This window comes from Rana temporaria, chromosome 8, assembly GCF_905171775.1.
Source record: "Rana temporaria chromosome 8, aRanTem1.1, whole genome shotgun sequence".
Lineage (NCBI taxonomy): Eukaryota > Metazoa > Chordata > Amphibia > Anura > Ranidae > Rana > Rana temporaria.
The window spans coordinates 92,647,993-92,668,903 of NC_053496.1; the positions used below are offsets into that span (position 1 = coordinate 92,647,993).

A 20,911-nucleotide genomic window follows, 5' to 3' on the forward strand; every position below is an offset into this window, starting at 1 on the left:
GCCCAACAAGTCTAAAAGTCTTTTCATGAGGCTACTTTCAAAGTCTCTCCCTTGATCCGAGTGAATACGTTGGGGCAAGCCATAGTGTATGAAGAACTTTTCCACTAAGACCTTGGCCACTGTTGATGCTTACTGATCTTTTGTTGGGAATGCTTGGGCATATCTGGTGAAATGATCAGTCACCTCTTGAATGTTTCCCTGTCCACTCAGATCAGGCTCCAGACAAAGAAAGTCAATGCACAGCAGCTCCATGGGTCCTTGTCTCTGAAGATGGCCCATTGGGGCGGCTTCAGGGTCTTCCTCTGGATACATCGAATACAAGAGTGGCAGTAACCTTCGACTTCAGCCCACATGCAGGGCCAGTAGAATCTGTCTCTTACTAAATGGAAAGTTCTCTCATGCCCCATATGGCCATGATTGTCATGAATAGCAGGAACAGTTGCCACTTCTCTCCTGGACCATCAGAGGAGCCCCTTCGGTAGACCACCCCTTGATGTAGCTGCAACCGGTCCCACTCTCTGTGTAGCAGTCGAGGCTCTTTTGGGGAGTCTGTGAGAAGCATGTCAGGGCATTGATCTTCCAGTGCTTTCAATGCCAGGTTTCCCAGGGGGTCTTCCAACTGATCCTTTCTCAGATCCTTCTTCAACTGCTTCGGTATTTAAGACTAAAGTTGAACCCTGAGAGGGCAGCCAACCACCTATGTCCCGTGGCATCCAGTTTGGCGGTAGTGAGGAGATAGGTGAGCGGATTGTTGTCCGTCTTGACCATGAACTCAGCTCCATTGAGGTAGTCTCTTAATTTGTCCACTACAGTCCAATTTAAAGCCAGGAATTCAAGTTTGTGCATGGGGTAGTTCCTTTCAGCAGGGACCAGACTCTGACTCACATAGGCAACAGGCCGCAGGTGACCATTATGTTCTTGATATAGCACCCCGCCCAGCCCATCTCGACTGGCATCAACATGTAATTCATAGGGCTTTGTGGTGTCTGCATAGGCCAAGACGGGGGCAGTGGTTAGGCTTTTATTTAACTGGATGAATGCCCCTTCACACTTTATAGTCCACTGGTCCTGGATAGACTCTTTAGACTTTCTAGGCCCCATGGTGAACCTCACAGGTTTGACCAGTTCTGGGACATCGTCCTCTCCTTCACTCCTCAGTAATTCATTGAGGGGCGGGCTATCTTGGCAAACTTTTCTACAAATCTTCGATAGTAAGAGCAAAACCCCAGGAATGACCGAAGCTCGGTCACATAAGTGGGTCTTGGCCAAGAGGTGATGGCACCCAGCTTCTCAGGGTCTGTGGCTATCCCCTCTGCAGATATGATGTGGCCCAGATAGTGGACTGAGGGCTGGTAGAACTGTCACTTCTCTAAGGAGAGTTTCAGGCCTTCTTCGTGAAGTCTCTTCAGAACTTTTTCCAATCGCTCTTCATGCTCCTCCATAGTCCTGCCGAACACTATGATGTCATCCAGGTACACCATCACTTCGATCAGATTCATAACACCCACAGTTTTCTCCATCAGCCTTTGAAAAGTGGCCGGGGCTCCTGAGAACCCCTAAGGCATGGGGTCAAACTCAAAGAACCCCACTGGGTTAATGAAAGCCATTTTCTCTTTATCCTCAGGGTGCATGGGGATTTGATAGTATCCACTTTTTAGATCCATCACACTGAACCAATTGGCCCCTGACAGACTCTGCAAAGCGTCTTCTATCCGAGGGGTGGTGTACTGATCAGGAATGGTTCTTCTGTTCAGTGTTCGGTAGTCGATGCACAGCCTCCATGAACCATTTTTCTTCCGCACCACCACTATTGGAGAAACGTAGGGGCTCCTGAACTCCCTGATAATCCCCGTTCTCTTGAGTTCTGCCAGTTGTTTACATAGGTCTTCCAGGTCCCCCAGGGGAACCCATCGGACTCTTTCTGTAAACGGTTTGTCTTCCTGCAGATGAATCTTGTGAGTGGCACTCTTCTCACACCCTACATCAAACTCGTTTTTGGAGAATATAGTCTGCCATCGAGGGCCTTAACCCTCTCCTTCCACTCCAGTGGGAGGGTGGTGTCTTCTGGATAGAGCTTTTCTACTGCAATCTCACCCCTCTCTTCCTTCTTAAAGTCAGATGGTGCGACTTGGGTGGCTGGGTTCATCTGACCCAACAGCATCCTGGCCGGTACCTTCACAGGTGTGGTAGTAGTGTTCCAAATACTCACTGAAACCTTTCCGTGATTTCTCTGCAGGGCTTTCAGTGGAACCACTTCGGGAATTACTTCTATCCCCTTTCTTTCCTTCTGTGGGTCCGTTTCAAGGACAATAAAGGGGCCTGGTTGCTTCCAAGTAAGCTTGATGGATGCTTTCAGACAAGTCACCTCTCCTGGCTGTAGTACTTTCTCTCTTTTATCCAAATGCCAAATCTTGCCGACGCCTTCTGTTGGAGCCTTTTGTTCTAGTACTAGGCGCTGATATACCTGTTTCAACATGGGGTGCGCTCTTGCAGTTGAAGTACTCCATTTCTGGGCCAAAGGCAACAATAGTCTCCTGACCAGGTCAGTGTTGGTCCCTATGATGAGGGAACTCTTGCCAGCTCCTGGTGGGCGAGGGCAGACCACTGCCAAAGTGTCAAAAGTTTCTGTTTCTCCTGCCACTAAGGGGTCAAAGGTTAGTTTGGTCGGCAGGTAACCATCATAGGGGAAGTTTTGAGTTCCTATGCCCCATATCTCCAGTTCTTCCAACTTTTGCAACGGCAAGTGTTTGAGGTGTTTGTTGTTAAAGTCTCTGTACAAAAGAGTCACTTGGGCCCCAGTATCAAGGAGGGCCTTGGTGTAAATCCCCTCTACCTGGATTGAGACCACTGGGGAGGGCCCCACTAACTTGGCAGGACATTTTTTCAGAGAGGCCTGCTTGCTTGGTTCTGTAATCCGTACTCTTACTCCTTTCTTCTTGGAACTCTGACTGGATCTTGACCCCTGTTGGGCCTGGTGTGCATTGATTCCCCGCCGTTGGGTAGTTTGGGTCATGGAGCGGAAGACATTGGGTCGCTCGAAGGCAACAACGGGGGTGCTTGACAAGGGTCTGGACCCCCGACGTTGTCCCCTTGCGTCGTTGGATTTTTTGGAGTTAGCTGAAACTGGTGGGCACCCGGTTGACTCCTTCACCAGGGCCCTCTGGAGTTGCGGTACTGTGCTGCAGCTTTCTCTGGACTTGGACATACTTCCCTGTAATGTCCAACTCCTCCACAGTTGAAACAAGTCATCAGTCTCTTTGGTTTCTGCACTTGTGCAGCATTGGAACTGAGAGACTTCTTGGGCTCCTCTGGAGTGTTTCCACTGGGTAGTGTAGTTGCCTGGCTGGTCAGGATGGTCATCATCTCTATTAACTGAGACACCTGAGTTTTTAAAAGCTCAACCTGAGGGTCACCATCATCAGCATTTATCACTCTGATTCCGGCTGTGGGTTCAGACCTCTGGCTCTTCTTCTTGTTGTCCAACATGACTTCTTCTTCCCTGACAATACGGATCAAGTCGGGATACTCCGGGATACCACCATCCTGGCGGGTTCGCAACTGCGGAGCAATGGGGTCCAAAGGCTGGGCCCCCCCGTAAGACCTGTTGTGCATGGACCTCATCTACTTTCCGAAGATCTAACCCCTTTTTCAACAGAATCTGATGTATGATCTTGTCCAGGCGCCTCGTGTACTCGGACAGCTTCTCTCCTTCCTTCTGATAACAGTGCTCCATTTGATAAAGGAGCTCAGTAGCTTTCTCGGTACGACTGAATACATCCTGTAGAATGCTAAGGTAATCTTTGGCAGTACAGTCTTTCCTACTGAGCTTTAGGTTATGTATGACCTCCAGGGCAGGCCCTTTTAAACTCTCCATGATCCTCTGTTTTTTATGCGACTCGGGTATATCCCATTCTTCCACAGCCTGGGTGGCTTGATCTAGATATTCTTCAAAACTGTCTTCCGCCGAAGGCACTGGCTGCCTTCCAGAGAAGATTCTGAACTTCCTGTATACAGCCACCAGGTAGTCTGAGGGATCTTTCTTACATTTGGGCGACAATTTCCCCAAGGACAGCGCATAGTTCTGGCCCTATGGTGGCTAATGGTGATGAAGTAGTTCTCTCTTTTTGGCTGGGGCCCCCTGAACTAGGACCAGCTGGACTGGTGGATGTAGGACCTTCTCCTGAGGTCTCTGGGTGTGTCAGGTGAAATTCTGTCTGGTTGGCTGTTTTCACATTATTACAACGCATAAGTGTGGGGATTCACTGAGTCTGTCCTGACATCAATCACCCATGGTTTCCTGTCTGGAGGTAACATTTCCAAAGCTAGGATTAACTGCTCCTCTGTCCAAGCTTCTCCTTTAATTTCAATCACCACACTGAAACAGGAGAGGGTGTTTTCTTCTTTACACCACCGGTTTGAATCAGCGGGGTCCATTGTGGTGTTGGCAAGGGCTCTGTCTAGGGGGAGGTTGATTGCAGAGTGGCAGAAATCCCTGTTGACTTCAAACAGGGCCCTGTGAGGCCGCGTACACACAACCGGTCCAAACTGATGAAAACGGACTGAAGTTCAGTTTCATCGGTCCAAACCGACCGTGTGTACGGCCCATCGGACTTTTGTCCTTCAGACCAAAGTTTTAGAACTTGCTTTAAAATCGAACGATGGACGGCTGACCATCGGTCCAAACCGATGGTTAGTACACAAAAGCATTGGTTCAAAACCTGCGCATGCTCAGAATCAAGTCGACGCATGCTTGGAAGCATTGAACTTAGTTTTTTCAGCACGTTGTGTGTTTTACATCACCGCGTTCTGCCCCGATCAGTTTTTGGAACGATGGTGTGTACGCACATCAGACCATCAATCTACTTCAGCGGTGAACCGATGAAAACGGTCTGTCGGTCCATTCTCATCGGATGGATCGACCGTGTGTACGCGGCCTAAGAGTCAATGTTATGGGATTAAACAACAGGCTCAGAATTAAGCTAAACAAATGGCCTATACAAACACGACCTGAGATCAGACCTAAGTAAGTACGCAGTGGAGCATTCCCTCAATGCGATAATGTCAGCACTGGAGTACCTCTCCACCAGGTCTCACCCAGCTCCCAGAAATAACAAACAACTATACAAATGAATGGAGGCAGTTCTACCATATATGTGAGTCTATATGCTCTTTGGCTCCCTCTAGTGGACAATTCCACCGACACGTGTCCTGCTGTGTCAGCTCAAACAAATAAACTGAATTTACAAATGTTCCTTAAGGTTAAGGGTAATCTTCTGCTAGCTTTAGTTGGTACACTTTGGTAATTTAAAATCCAATGGAAGATATGAAGATAAGAGAAAACAAACTCTCAAAGTATGTAGTGTGTTGGCAACAAAAGCGCTAATCTTAATGCAATGTCACTGCCAGATGCAATGTGTCCCTGCACGTGGCACTGCAACTTCCAAAAGTGTAAGTGAGTCTATGAGGACCACCTTCCTGCAACACAGTTATGTTTCAATGGTATTTATTAAAGAATTTTCCATACAAGAATACAGAAAAATATTCTCAACATTTCGTTGTACAAAAATAATCCAACACAGTGGGATCATAATATTACAGTCCAATTAAGTACAGCAAACACGTGTCAGGGCCCATCAGTGCGCTAATATGGCTTAATCTAACCTATTGCTTCTAGGACAAAAATCAAACTAAAAAGTCCCAATTCCCACAGGAGGCCTGTCCGCCCCAAGGGGCCACCCCCCCCACCCAATCAAATAAAGAAAGGGAGGGGAGCATGGCCCCCAGGCCGCACAGGCCCCAAACCAGCCAGCACAAGCTATCAACGAACACACTAAAACATACAAAATATAAATAGTAAAGTATATATATTAAAAAAAAGAGCAGAGGGATGAAATGAAAGACAAAGAAAGGCGAAGAAAAGAATAGAGAAGAACAGATAAAGAGAGGGGGGGGGAATCAAAGGAGCCACGGCTCAGCACCCAAGCCTATCCACTACAGATAAGCTAAAGCGTGATCCTCTTGGGATCGTTTGTTAGATATGCAACCCATGCGTCCCACACTCTATAGAACAATTTCATTTTGTCCTGCATTAACGCTGTTAACCTTTCGTTCAACATCAACCAAGTGAGTTTACCTTTAAACTGTTCGAATGGGAGAGCTGCAGACCAATTTCTAGCGATCGTTATCTTTGCAGAAATAAATATAAATGTTAGGAGCCGCCTACTGGATTTTGAGGCCTCAGCAACCCTGCCCCCCAGTAATGCTTGCTTAGCTGTTTTCTGCAAATTAATCTGAGTAAGCGAGTAGAAAAAATTATAAACTCTAATCCAAAACCTCCTAACCTTGGGACACGTCCACCATATATGATAAGCAATGCCAGTCTGACCGCATCCTCTAAAGCACAGAGGGGATGCTCCTGATACAAAGGTAGCCAACCTAGCTGGCACCATATACCATTGGAAAATAACCTTATAATTCGCCTCTATTATTTAGGTATTAATGAGTGATCAAGAAGCTGTATCAGCTAACGAGTGCCATTCATCCAGGTCTAAAGCTTCCTGTAGATCTGTTTCCCATTGAATCATATAGTTCAGCTTCCTCGATTCTCCCATCAACAGCATATAAATAGAAGAAATATGACCCTTCATCTTATCATATTGGGTACACAACCGTTCCATAGGTGTGAGTGTTGTTAAGTCACTTTTACGGGCCAAAGTCTGTATATAGTGAGAAATCTGAGTGTATCTATAGCTCTCTATTAAAGGCATATCATATTTATCCTTCGTTGTCTGTTTTAGCCCTGCAACATAGTTGTCGCGGACACTGGCTGCAGGCACCTTTTCTGCAACATTCACCCTGTTATTTGTTATTGTTATATGAATCTTTTGTTACATTTTTGAGAGACTGCTTTCTTGGATTTGCCCAAAGACTATTCTTAGTTGTTAATTCTGAACAATACATTAACATTGAAATAGCTGATCACATTGACCTCCGGAGACGGACTGTCTGGTCACCTGGGCTTTGCTGTGTTAATTAACATGCTAATTCTATAGTTGTCTGCTAAAGGTGTTGAGAGAGGGGAGTATCCATGACTCAGCCCTACCTCATTATGTAACCCTCTGTGTTAAAAGTGTATAAAAAGTCTGTTTCTGCCATTAAACCTTGCTAGATGCTACAAGCTATTTCCGGCTAGACTTGTATTCCATGGAGCTGTAATAATCATATCTTTCTGATGGTCAAACTAGAGGAAGCGGTATTACTGATGGAAGCACTTAGTGTGGGACAGGATCCGTCACAACAGTTATTTATGTTGGTGGGCAGGTGCCCTCTCACCAAATGAGGCCTCGTCTCGCCGGTAAGTTCCGTCTGGAATCTCTCGGTTCTCAGTCTCTCTGCAGCTTGCAGTCCCTGGTCCTCCGCGCAGCCGTTCTCAAGGTGCTGGTGGATAAGCGACTCCAGGTGCTGTGGAGTGTCGATAAAGAACACTGCAACAAGGATCCCTCTCGGACTAAGCGATCCGCTCTGGTGACTTTAGGCCCAGGCTTCTCGGGCCTAGGCACACTAGTAGCAGGCCTCAGCACAGGCTTCCTGCTGGCTTGAAGATGGCATCCCAAGAGACCGGAACCAAGCCTTCCCTCGCCTTAAATAGATCCTCCCAGCAGACTGTGTGTGGTGCAATGCACTTTGGTAGCACAGTAGTACTGTGGGAATTATAGTCTATTTCCAATCCACGGTAATGGAGTCTCTGTCTCTTTGTACTACAATGTCCATCATGCATTGTTCCATAATAGCTAAACAAAACAAGTTGCATCAATATAATAAAGGGACACTGGAGGGAGCTGCGTTCCTTTTAGTCACAAACAGTAGTCTTTAAGCTACGCTCCAAAGTGACACCTTGCTACACATACAACATGAATAATACAACAAAAGAAGTTACTGTCTTCACAGACAGCCAATCAGACATTTGTATTCTTTCAAAAGAACCAATCATATACATTCAAATAGACTAGCAGTGACAGGTACAAACGTTAATGTGCACGGCTATGCTTTCTGTGAGACAAAGGAACACTAGAAAGCTGGCTCTGCACAAGACCGTGTGCAAACCAACTAACTGCTTCCAATGACCCGAACCGTACACTATCATGGCTCAGTGGGCCATAATTATCATATAGTTATGCTATAGTTCCGATGAACGCAGATCTGTTTGCTCTGAGTCATTAATGCAGGCGACAAGAAGTGGCCAGTCTCTTGGTGAGGCATAAATGATCATCCCTAAAGGAGCGAGCATATCTGCAGTGTCCACAGGAAGGTTTGCGCACCAATGGTCTTTTGCCAACATCTGTATGTGCGAATACGTATGTGCCAACGTCTGTATGTGCAATCACTGCTATCAACTGTTGGATTTTTTGTTCCAGGACAAGTATGCACAACCATTTGAGGAGCAAGGGCCACTTAAATGATTTGGCAACTGGTCACAGGCCACAAAAAGATCTGAACAAATGAATGGAGTGGGCAACTACCTGGCAAATGAGGTTTAATGTAGAAAAATGTAACATAATTTGGGTGGCAAAAATATGAATGCAATCTATACACTGGGGGGGAGAACCTCTGGGGGAATCTAGGATGGAAAATGACCTGGGGGTCCTAGAAGATGATAGGCTCAGCAATGGCATGCAATGCAAAGCTACTGCAAACAAAGGAAACAGAATATTGGCATGCATTAAAAAGGGGGATTAACTCCAGAGATAAAACGATAATTCTCCCACTCTACAAGACTGTGGTCCGGCCGCACCTAGAGTATGCTGTCAGGTTCGGGGCACCAGTGCTCGGGAAGGATGTACTGGAGATGGAGCGAGTACAAAGAAGGGCAACAAAGCTAATAAAGGGTCTGGAGGATATTAGGTATGAGAAAAGGTTGTGAGCACTGAACTTATTCTCTCTGGAGAAGAGACACTTGAGAGGGGATATGATTTTCATTTACAAATACGGTACTGGTGACCCCACAGTAGGGGTAAAACTTTTTCACGGAAGGGAGTTTAACAAGACATGTGGCCACTTATTAAAATTAGAAGAAAAGAGGTTTAACCTTAAATTGCGTAGAGTGTTCTTTACTGTACGAGCGGCAAGGATGTGGAATTCCCTTCCACAGGCGGTGGTCTCAGCGGGAAGCAATGATAGTTTCAAAAAACTATTAGATAAGCACCTGAACGACCACAACATACAGGAATATACAATGTAATACTGATATATAATCACACACATAGGTTGGACTTGATGGACTTTGTGTCTTTTTTCAACCTTATCTACTATGTAACTATGTAACTATGTAACAACGAAGGAAATGTTTCAGAATTTCAAATGTTTTTATTTTGAATAGCATTGTGAATATTTTCCTCCTGCAGCCGGAGCGATTGCAGGAGGAAAATGGAGAGGATCGGCTCCTGTATATGCCACCCCCACTGCCCCTCCTGTCCAAATGTAAAACAGAATGTGAAAGGGAGGTCCTACAAAATCGCATTTTACTCTATGAGCCAAGCTAAGTTTCTGGAGCATGGGGCGAGGTCGCTTTTGCGACCCCTGGCCCTACAGCAGTGGTTGGAATGTGTGGTAAAAGCACATTTCAACTATGGGGTTTTACTCCCCGCCAAACCACAAATGTAAACAAGCCCTTACTGTCCAAAGCCCTCTATAAGACTGCTTTAACCCTGATGCACTGCGGTTTATCCGGGTGTGGTGTACTTTCTAAAAGCGCACCAAAACTTCTGAATGTGATAGAAATCTATAGCTCAGTGCAGCTAACCTGCAGGAGCACTGCACTACATCAGTGTGGAAGCAGCCTAATAGTTATTAAACCTTTTATAGGTGCTAATATGCCCATTGCAAAAGTGCAGTATATGTGATGCTTAATACACTGACCTTTTTTTTGCTTTCCAGCCTCTGCTGGTATTGCTCTTCAGGCTGCTAGAAAGGACCCAGGCAAAGTGCACATGGTATCACTCCACCTGGGAGAGGATCCGGCTTTACTAAGGAGGCTCGATGCACTCTGATGCTCTGGGATGGTGGATTGGCAAGCCCCAATCGCCATAAATGAGTTTCTGACCCCAGACAAACGCTTCACTGGTTTGAGGTAGAGGGTCACAGGTTGAGCACCTCTGTTCCAGAATCTTTAACTGTAATTCCGACCTATTAGCCTAAGCCCGTAGAAACCCACACATGAGTTTTTACCTACTGAACAGAAACAGTAACTTATCAATTAAATATCTGCCCCCATTCCTCACGTTAAATGCATGCCCAAAATAATTCCTAAATTCCATATTAAGTAGATCAGTAACCTTGTGTGAAGAACGCAGACCAACTCAAAACCAGACCTGCCAACTTCATGACTAACAAAAATCTTAGGCCCAGATTCTCAAAGGCGTTACGACGGCGCAACACCATTTGCGCCGTCGTAACACCTCATCTGGCCCCGGGTATCTATGCAACTGATTCTCAGAATCAGTTGCGCATAGGTACCCATTAGATCTGACAAGTGTAAGGCTATTACGCTGTCAGATCTTAAAAGTAATTTTTTTTCCCGCCGCTAGGTGTCGCATCGTCGCTTTTCCCCGTCGTCTATGCAAATTAGGTAAGTACGGCGATTCCCGAACATACGCGAGGTCGACGCAGCGAATTAACGTCGTTTGCGTAGCGTACCCGACGCGTAAGGTTGCCCCTGCTAATTAGCAGGCGCAACCAATGTTAACGATGGCCGTCGTTCCCGCGTCGAATTCAATAAAAATTACGTCGTTTGCGTAAGACGTCCGTGAATGGCGCTGGACGCCATTTACGTATACATCTAGGCAAATGACGTCGGGGCGATGTCATTTAGCGCAATGCACGTCGGGTAATTTACCCGACGGAGCATGCGCAGTACGCTCGGCGCGGGAGCGCGCCTAATTTAAATGGTGCCCTCCCCATTTGAATTGGGCGGGCTTGCGACGAGCAATCTAACGCTACACCGCCGCAAGTTTACAGGTAAGTGTTCTGAGAATCAGGATGTAAACCTGTAGACCTGCGGCGGTGTAACGTAGATCTCATATATTACGCTGCCCAGGAGCAGCGCGAATGTATGAGAATCTGGGCCTTAAACTCTACACCATTATTTTAACTAAAACCCAACTATGAAATACAAGAAGACTTCCCCTTTTTCTACATTATAGACGAGTAGGACTTCTGAAAATGTAAAGCCACAATCTAATATTTTACTAAATATAGTGTTTAATAAAACAAAATTATTTATACTGTCTAAAGAATTCTTCGCTTGTTTGTTTTGCACATAGTCTGTTGCAATACAGCAATAGGTTACATTTCTGGGTCAGCAAGGAAGTGCATGTTCAGCCAAAACTTTTTTTTTTTTTTCAAGATGAATAAAATAATTTCCACTCTTCAATTTCAGACTGTGTTAAGAATGGAGTGCATCATGAAAAGGGAGAGGAGTGGAGAGAAAAGGATTGTTCATCATGTACATGTGATGGAGAAAATATCAACTGCTGTTCCGAGTAGGTTTGCTTGTTCATCACTTTTTTTCGATATTATATGAGCAGCAATAAATATGGAAATCATGTAACATCTACTGAGGAAAAAGAAAATGCATGTGCCAATGTACTGCTATACTAACGTGTTTTTTGCAGAGGTCTTCAGTTATCTTCGAAAAGCAGACCAATTCCCAAAACATATCACACTAGATAACTGGATGTTTTATTCAGGGGAGGACTGGGAACCTTTAATCTGGGGGGTAAACAAAATCAACAAGCCCTTTCATGGTGTTGACAGATTTCTGTGGGAAAAGAAAGTGTAACATGAAAAGTGTGCCATAATACATTACTGACTACTGGTGGGCTCCAAGAAAGGTGAATGTTCCTTGAGGACATGATTTATTGTGATACACCTTTGCATATCTTCCAGTGTCAATTTCCTTTGCAGCTCTTCACATCCAGTCACATCTGACTGGATCCAGTCAAATTTCAGAGCTAAAAATTAGGTTGATGCTGGATGACTTTCTCTGCCATATCACAGATCTGAATGGGGAGCAGGTAACTAACTCTATGATGTCTAGCACTTGTCACTGAACAGAAGTCCCACTGTGATAATTTTTTGAGGTAAGGTCTGTCCATTGAAAGCCACCAGCCCCATATATCTTACTACACTGAGCAAAATTATAAACGCAACCCTTTTGTGTTTGCCCCTATTTATCATGAGCTAGACTCAAAGATCTAAGACTTTTTCTATGTACACAAAAGACCTATTTCTCTCAAACATTGTTCACAAATCTGTCTAAATCTGTGTTAGTGAGCACTTCTCCTTTGCCGAGATAATCCATCCACCTCACAGGTGTGGCATATCAAGATGCTGATTAGACCGGGGGGGGGGGGGGGGGGCAACAGGGAAATTTCCACCCCAGAGAAATTGGTTTTAGTTGCGGAATTTCGCGGGTGAAGGAGAGTCTGAGCGGGCGGTAGTTACAGAATTTGCGAGTGAGTGTCAGAGAGTGGGCGGTCAGCTGGTCGGCTCTGTGGGTGTGAGGGTGGCTGGCCAATCAACAAGCCGGTGGCCGGGGGGAGCAGAGAGATTACATCATCTCTCACTGGCCCGCGCCCGCCTTGCATCCCTGCAGTAACTTCTGCCCTCACTGTGCAGGCAGCAGAGAGATTACATCATCTCTCTGCTGCCTGACTCTGACAAGCAAAACACCACCTTAGCAAGTGACAATTCGCAAGGTGTGGCAGGTGAGGTGGCAAGTGACAATCTGCATCTGGTGGCAGGCAAGTGACATTCTGCAACTTGTGGCAGGTGACATGGCAAGTGACAATCCGCAACTTCTGGCAGGTGGCATGGCAAGTGACAATCCGCAACTTGTGGCAAGTGACAATCCGCAACATGTGGCAGGTGACGTGGCAAGTGATAATCTGCAACTTGTGGAAGGTGGCATGGCAAGTGACAATCTGCAACATGTGGCAGGTGATGTTGCAAGTGACAATCCGCAACTTGTGGCAGGTGACGTGGCGAGTGACAATCTGCAACATGTGGCAGGTGACGTGGCAAATGACAATCTGCATCTGGTGGAAGGCAAGTGACATTCCGCAACTTGTGGCAGGTGATGTGACAATCTGCAACGTGTGGCAGGTGACGTGGCAAGTGATAATCCGCAACGTGTGTCAAGTGACAATCCGCAATGTGTGGCAAGCGACGTGGCAAGTGACAATCCGCAACATGTGGCAGGTGACGTGACAAGCTGCAACTGGGGGGGCAGGTGATGTGGCAAGTGACACACTCGGGGCTTCCACTGATTCTACATTATGGTGAGTTGAACTATTTCATTTTATATTACAATGTAATAATAGAAATAATGTGCTTCAATCATCCTGACACCATAACAACAATGGTACAATTGAAGTGCTAACACCAGCCATTTCCCAGATAAATTGCCCCCCAAAAAAACATTTTCTGGTAGTGCCCCTCCTGAGACTAGACTCTGGATCCGCCCCTGGATAAGACAGCATGATTAATGCACAGGTGTGCCTTAGGCTGGCCACAATAAAAGGCCACTCTAAAATGTTCAGTTTTATCACACAGCACAATGCCACGGATTTCCACTCCATGGAAACTGCCTTACTAAAACTCACTAACGATTTACTAACTGATAAACCAATGACCACTACCACGTGTACCCACACCACCAGCCCAGGACCTCCACATCCGTTATCGGCACCTCCAAGATCATCTGAGACTAGCCACCTGGACAGCTGCTGTAACAACGGTTTGCATAACCAAAGAATTTCTGCACAGGGTAGCTCATCTGCATGTTCGTTGTCCTCATCAGGGTCTTGACCTGACTCCAGTTTGTCGTTGTAACTGACTTGAGTGGACAAATGCTCACATTTTATGGCATCTGGCACTTTGGAGAGGTGTTCTCTATATGGATGAATCCTGGTTTTCACTGTACAGGGCAGATGGCAGACAGCATGCATGGCGTTGTATGGGTGAGCGGTTTGCCGATGTCAATAATGTGGATCGAGTGGCCCATGGTGACGGTGGGGTTATGGTATGGGCAGGCGTATGCAATGGACAACGAACACAGGTGCATTTTATTGATGACATTTTGAATGCACAGAGATACAGTGACGAGATCCCATTGTTGTGCCATTTATCCACGACCATAACCTCATGTTGCAGCATGATAATGCACGGCCCCATTTTGCAAGGATCTGTACACAATTCTTGGAAGCTGAAAACATCCCAGTTCTTGCATGGCCAGCATAATCACCAGACATGTCACCCATTGAGTATGTTTTGGATGCTCTGGCGTATACAACAGCGTGTTCCAGTTCCTGCCAATATCCAGCAACTTCGCACAGCCATTGAAGAGGAATGGACCAATATTTCACAGGCCACAAGCAACAGCCTGATCAACTGTATGCGAAGGAGATGTGCTGCAGTGCATGAGTCAAATGGTGGTCACACCAGATACTGACTGGTTTTCGGAGCCCTCTGACCCTCATAATACAGTAAAACTGCACATTTTAGAGTCACCTTTTATTGTGGCCATTCTAAGGCACACCTGTACAATAATCATGCTGTCTAATCAGCATCTTGATATGCCACACCTGTGAGTGTGTATGGATTATCTTGGCAAAGGAGAAGTGCTCACTAACACAATTCAGGCAGGGTTCACACTTGTATAACAAACGCTCTGACATTGTGAGCACATGTCGCATGATGTATACTGTAGAAAACAATGTTTCCCTATGAGAGCCGTCTTAACTGGTCCGAAACAAGTCGGTTCGACTTTGAAAAAGGTTCCTGCACTACTTTGGTCCGACTTTGATCCTAGTTCAACCCATTGAATATCATTGACGTTGGATCAAAGTCAGATCATCACAAAAATATATATTACAGCGCTCACAATAGTGAAAAACAATTATCTAAATAATCAAATATTAACAATAAGTGAATGTCCATATATTAGTGAACGATGTCCATAAAGTGCAAAAGTACTCCAAAATTCGAGGTGTGCCACATCCCCTCCTGTGTCCCCACTCGCCAGATGGAATGGACTCTTAGCTTTTCAGTGTAGGGGTCGTTAGAATGTTGGCCAGGGATGGCAGATTTACATCAATTTGCAAAGAAGATCTCCCATGATCATGGTAGTCATACAAGAATAACAGTGCCCAAAATTAGATTAAAAAAGTCCTTAATTATGCCATGTGGGAGGGAAAAATGCGCTGATGCAATTTCCGGTTTCGAGTCCAATAGACGTCACTTCTGGTTGTCGGTGGAACGCATGCCAACAGTGGCGTTTCCTATTGCAATCTCTTGCCAAAACATGTCTGTTTTTACTATGCATTTTGTAAGTATCCATTTTTTATTTGCGCAATAAAGATATTGCCACTATAGTCCCCTCCTTTTTATCTAATTTTGGGCACTATTATCCAAGTATGACTACCATGATCATGGGAGATCTTCTTTGAAAATGTATGTGAATCTGCCATTCCTGGCCAACATTCTAAGACTGAACGACCCCTAGACTGAAAAGGTAAGGGTCCATTCCATCCGGTGAGTGGGGACACAGGAAGGGGTGTGGAGCACCTCAAATTTTGAAGTACTTTTTCACTTTATGGACTGGAGCACCGCATTCAGTAATATATGGACATTTACTTATTAATGAACTGTTGTTATTTGATTATTTAGATAATTGTTTTTCACTATTGTGAGCACTGTAATATATATATATATTTTTGATTTGCCAAGTGAATAGCACCTTGTGTACAGCAGCTGCAAGATATTTTGTTCACAATTTTTCACTTCTAGTGCGAGTATATATATTTATGATATATATTTTTTTAAAGTCGGATCATCATCTTAACTGATCCGACTTTGGCATGCGACTTGTGCTCTAAAGAACTTAAAGGGAAACTAAAAAAAATGACATTGGGTGGGGGAACCCAATGTCATTTTTTTTAGTTTCCCTTTAAGTTCTTTAGAGCACAAGTCGCATGCCAAAGTCGGATCAGTTAAGATGATGATCCGACTTTAAAAAAATATATATCATAAATATATATACTCGCACTAGAAGTGAAAAATTGTGAACAAAATATATTTTTCCTCTCTCGGTTCTCCTCTGCTTTGCGCTCATGTCTTCTAGTCCTCTCCGGTGGACTTATTGGGAGAGGACTAGAAGAGCATACTAGGCCCTTCGACCTGATATGGATTTTAAGGGGAATCCCCATGCCAAAAAAAGCCCCTTGTGATGTCACCGCCCCATCATGCCCCAGGTGGTGATGTCAAAAGGGGACGGGCCTCCGCATGACGTCAGCCGGTGGCCTCCGCCCCATGCTAATATAAGTAGTGGTACCCGTCGGACCCAGCATTCGAGTGGGAGAGAGCGTTGAGTCAACATCGGAGAAAGAATACAGGGAAAAGAGACCCGGCAGAGGCAAAAGACAGTGGACAGAGGAGAAGAACCGGAGAGGACTAGAAGACATGAGCGCAAAGCAGAGGAGAACCGAGAGATGAAAAAGATATCGCTAGAAGACGGAGAAGAGCCAGAGAGGGGAGAAGAAATCGGAAGAGACGCCGGAACTGATTTAATAAATTATTTTGTCAAATACCTGTGTACTGTTTTCATTTTTGACACTTTTATAGGTGAATGGATAGGGATAAAATGTACTCATTCACATAGGGTGGGGGGCCGGGATCTAGGGACCCCCTTGTTAAAGGGGGCTTACAGATTCTGATAAGCCCCCCCGCCCGCAGCCCCCGACAACCACCAACCAGGGTTGTCGGGAAGAGGCCCTTGTCCCCATCAACATGGGGACAAGGTGCTTTGGGGTGGGGGCACAGGGCCCCCAAGCCCCAAAGCACCCACCCCCCATGTTGAGGGCATGTGGCCTGGTATGGTTCAGGAGGGGGGGCGCTTGCTTATCCCCACCCCCTTACCTGACCTGCTGGGATGCGTGCTCGGGTAAGGGTTTGGTATGGATTTTGGGGGGACCCTATGCCTTTTTTGGTGTAGGGGATCCCCTTAAAATCCATACTAGACTGAAGGGTCTGGTATGCTCTTGGAGGGGAACTCCATGCTCTTTTTTTTTTATTTGGCGTGGGGTTTCCCCTAAAGAACCATACCAGACACAAAGTGCCTTGTATTGTCGGGATTAAAGTCAGATCACCGTTCATTGAAGTCGGATGGATGTTGGCGTTCAAATTGCAGGGCAAAGTCGGATCCACAGTCGTATGACTGTCGTGTCGTACCAGTGTGAACTCGGCCTTAGACAGATTTGTGACCAATATTTTAGAGAAATATGCCTTTTGTGAACATAGAAAAAGTCGTAGATCTATGCGTTTAGCTCATGATAAATAGGGGCAAACAGAAAAGTGTTGCGTTTATAATTTTGCTCAGTGTAGTTCTTGAGGAAGATGCCACTTGCTCATCTGCTCAGCCCTCAAATTTTAATCACTGGGTAATATTTGTAAATCATTTTAAAGAAAACTTTGACTTTGCCTCTTCAGGGCAAACCAATAAGTCCACTTCAATGCAGTCCTCCTCAGCGGTTTATACTTGCCTTCCCTTTGCTCCTCTGTTGCTCTGTTCAGTGCTGAGAACAGGACACTATTATACTATGTCAGTTTTTTATGATTGTGACAACAGCTGATTTGGCTTAATTGGCATATGGGCAATCACAGAGTTTGGCTCCAGATGAAAAGAACACAAATACTGTATACACTGGAGCCTGTCAACCAAATATTTTAATTTTAGACATAGAGCCTATTGGGGTGAATAAGACAGTTAAGAATCACATCTGACCGTAAAAAGGTATTCTAGAGTGCCTGCTCCAAGAAAGTGAATCTGTGCTTGATTATGCAAATCAAGGTAATGAATTTATGTTTTTTTTACATAAACCCAGTTGATTCATTTTTGGCCAGTTGGGCTGCTATTGCACTGGAGCTGTCAGATGAGATGTGGATCTAGGTGCTGAATACGTACCTGACCACGATTATTGCCTCTACAGATCGGATGATCCAATTAAGATATCTACATCACATATATTATACCCCTGTTTGTCTATTTTGTATGCATAAAAGAGACTCTGCGCTATGTCATAAATGCCAGTTGAGTGAGGGTACTTTTCTTCACATGGTGTGGGAGTTCTCCAAAGTAAGGCATTTGTGGTTTCAAATGACAGAGTTCATTTCTGACAAGTTCTGTCTCCCCAATGTATGAAACCCCTTATTATATCATCTGGAATTTATTGAGGATGAGGAGATGGATGCAACTACCAAGTTGTTTTTTAGACTTGTTTTCTTCTATGTCCGCAAGTTTAAAGCTAGGAGGTGGATAAATGCGAAATGTCTAACTATGGGAATGTGGTTGAAGTTAGTCAAAGCTGATATTCCGCCTTACCGAAAAACATATGAAGCCTGGGGATGTCCCAAGAAAGGTTTGGTTTAATTGGGTTGACTCTACTGAAACATTGGAGGGTAAGTGGATATTTGAATGGCTATGGGGTGGGATCTGGAGGGATAATGCTCCTTCGGGTGGTTGGTTACGGGTGCAGTTTCACACACATTGCTGGACATTGAGAATTTGATTCTGTTTATTTTTATTTTATTCAAATATGTTGCGTTTGATGAGATTACTTAACCCTGTTGGCTGTTACAAAAAAAGTGAAAAAAAAGGTACTTACGGGGCATTACTGAGAAACAATGGGTGGAATCTGGTGTACTGTGTAAATTTTGTCATGGACTGGCAAATGTTCCTTCCCTTGTGTGTTTTGTATTCTCACGGATACTGTTATGTATTGGGTTTGATACTGTATGTAGCCTCTGTTGTTTGGTAATATAAAAATGCCTTTAAAAAAATATATAATTTTTTTCCCCTATTTCAGATTTGCAAAGCCAGTTATTGAAGATCCTGCAAACTGTGAGGCTGTTCTCAATAAGGAAACTTGTAAATATGAAGTTAGGCAGAAGGGTAACAAGCCCTGTAAAGTGGACTCCTGGATTTCCTAAAAATATCCTTCAATACATTCTCTATAATGACATACTACTATAAACATACAGTAAATATTAAGCACAAGCAGAACAATCAACAGATTGGTATACAATTATTTCACTGGTTACAGAAAAGTTCAATCCGAATGATTCTTGATGTGATCAATTTCACTGATTCTTTTCTATCCGTTCTTAATTTTGCATTTCCTATTCAAATAGTTCCAGTCAGATTCCATCCAAGAGCAGGCGTTAAAAAAAAAAATGCCATGCATTCTGAAGAAATTCCTTTATTATCCAGTACATAACACAACGCAGCAAGTGCAATAAATAGACTTTTCAATTGTGTAAAACAAGGTTAACATAAAATCTCATCAATTCTAATTAACTGACTATTATTAAAATAAATCCACCAAAGATTTGAAAATGTTCTGGAAAAAGTGTAATTCTAATAAATGACATGCTTAATATGCAGCTGTTTGATTTTCTGCATGTACATTTCATGCATGCACATCAATGTCTATTGCAGTTATCTATTTTCATGATTATGTGAATGTTGTTACAACTGTATACATTTTGTAGCTTTAATGGTTAACTGTCTTTTTATAAGAAAAATGTAATTCCACTGAACTCTGAAAAACGACTCCTTAATATGCGCTGAGCTATTATAGGCAGAGGCGACCATTATTCTCTGTGGACAGGTCTGGTACACGTCCAAGGCAACTACAAATGTGTTGAGGAGAGTGGAATGAGGGTAAAGGGGTGGAATGTCACTTCTGTCATGTTTCTTGAGCCTTTGGTTATGTGTTGGCAGCAAATCTTAATATGCACATATATATTGTAAAAATCGAATGTACGCGAACATACCAGGACCATCTATTGTAATTGTCCATACCCATGATTTTTAATTAGTATTGTATTTACATCCCTGAGCCATCCAAGTCACGTGAGGAATAATTTACCAAAGGCGAAAAAGTTTTTAACTTTGCAAGAGAAGTTACACAGACCAAGGGGTTCTATTTTCTGGTAAAATTTCCTTTTGCAAAAAAATATCCAATGACATGCGAGGAAAACAAAAAAAACAGCATTTTTGCTTGCACATGATTGGATGAAGAAGTCAGCAGAGCTTCACCTCATTCACTAAGCGCTAGAGAAAACCCCCATGCAAAATATAACTTCAGTTGCAAAAGTGAACAGTCTATTTTCCTTTAGTCCACATACGGTATATAGAAGGGATGTTCTATTGGTTGTATTCTATAGGTTGGAATGCAGCACACAAACTTGAGCTCCAATTATTTTTTTAAAAATAATAAGCATTTAGTAAATATAGAGGCAGCAGACATAGTGTAAAATCACAAAGGTAGATAGCTTTATTCAGCAGCAGGAAGCGGAAACGAGGCCTTTGTACCGTGTATCTCTGTACTCGCTCTGTAAGTATCCTGTATGCTATTGAACAAAGCGATCCACCTTTGCGATTTTACAATATGTTGACTGCCTCTTAATTATTTTGAGAATAATTTGACTGGACTTTTGGAGGTTCTCATTGGCTGAAGCTGGTGGTTTCCTGTTGTAAACTCATTTATACAAGTGCATTTAGATCTCTGCTTAGTTGAGAGACCAAAATGATCCTGTAAGAGGCTGTGTGATCTATGGGGGAGGTCTCTTGTGGAAAGCACTTACCTGCCGTCCTTTCTTTGCACCTTATTGGATAATATCCAAATGGACTTATATTAGAAATATTTCTTTATGAACTTTTGATAGCATAAGCACTTGAATTTATTCAGTATTCTTTTAATGTGAACATTAGATTTATTCATAAGTCTTAAAGTAGTATGAGACTTTCACTAATCCACTGCAATGTGGTTCATGAAATAACTCATCTTCCACC

General features: G+C 44.1%; 1 protein-coding gene across 1 annotated transcript in view; it reads left to right on the top strand.

Annotated features, from left to right (window-relative positions):
* Positions 1–19,497, top strand: part of LOC120947182 (beta-microseminoprotein E1-like) — a 31,909-nt gene extending 12,412 nt beyond the window's left edge. Inside the window, exons 3-4 of the mRNA XM_040362284.1 lie at positions 11,435–11,537; positions 18,921–19,497. Of these exons, the coding sequence (XP_040218218.1) occupies positions 11,435–11,537; positions 18,921–19,044 (227 nt within the window). The 3' untranslated portion in view covers positions 19,045–19,497. The remainder of the gene's footprint in view (positions 1–11,434; positions 11,538–18,920) is intronic.
* The last annotated feature ends 1,414 nt before the right edge of the window (positions 19,498–20,911 follow it).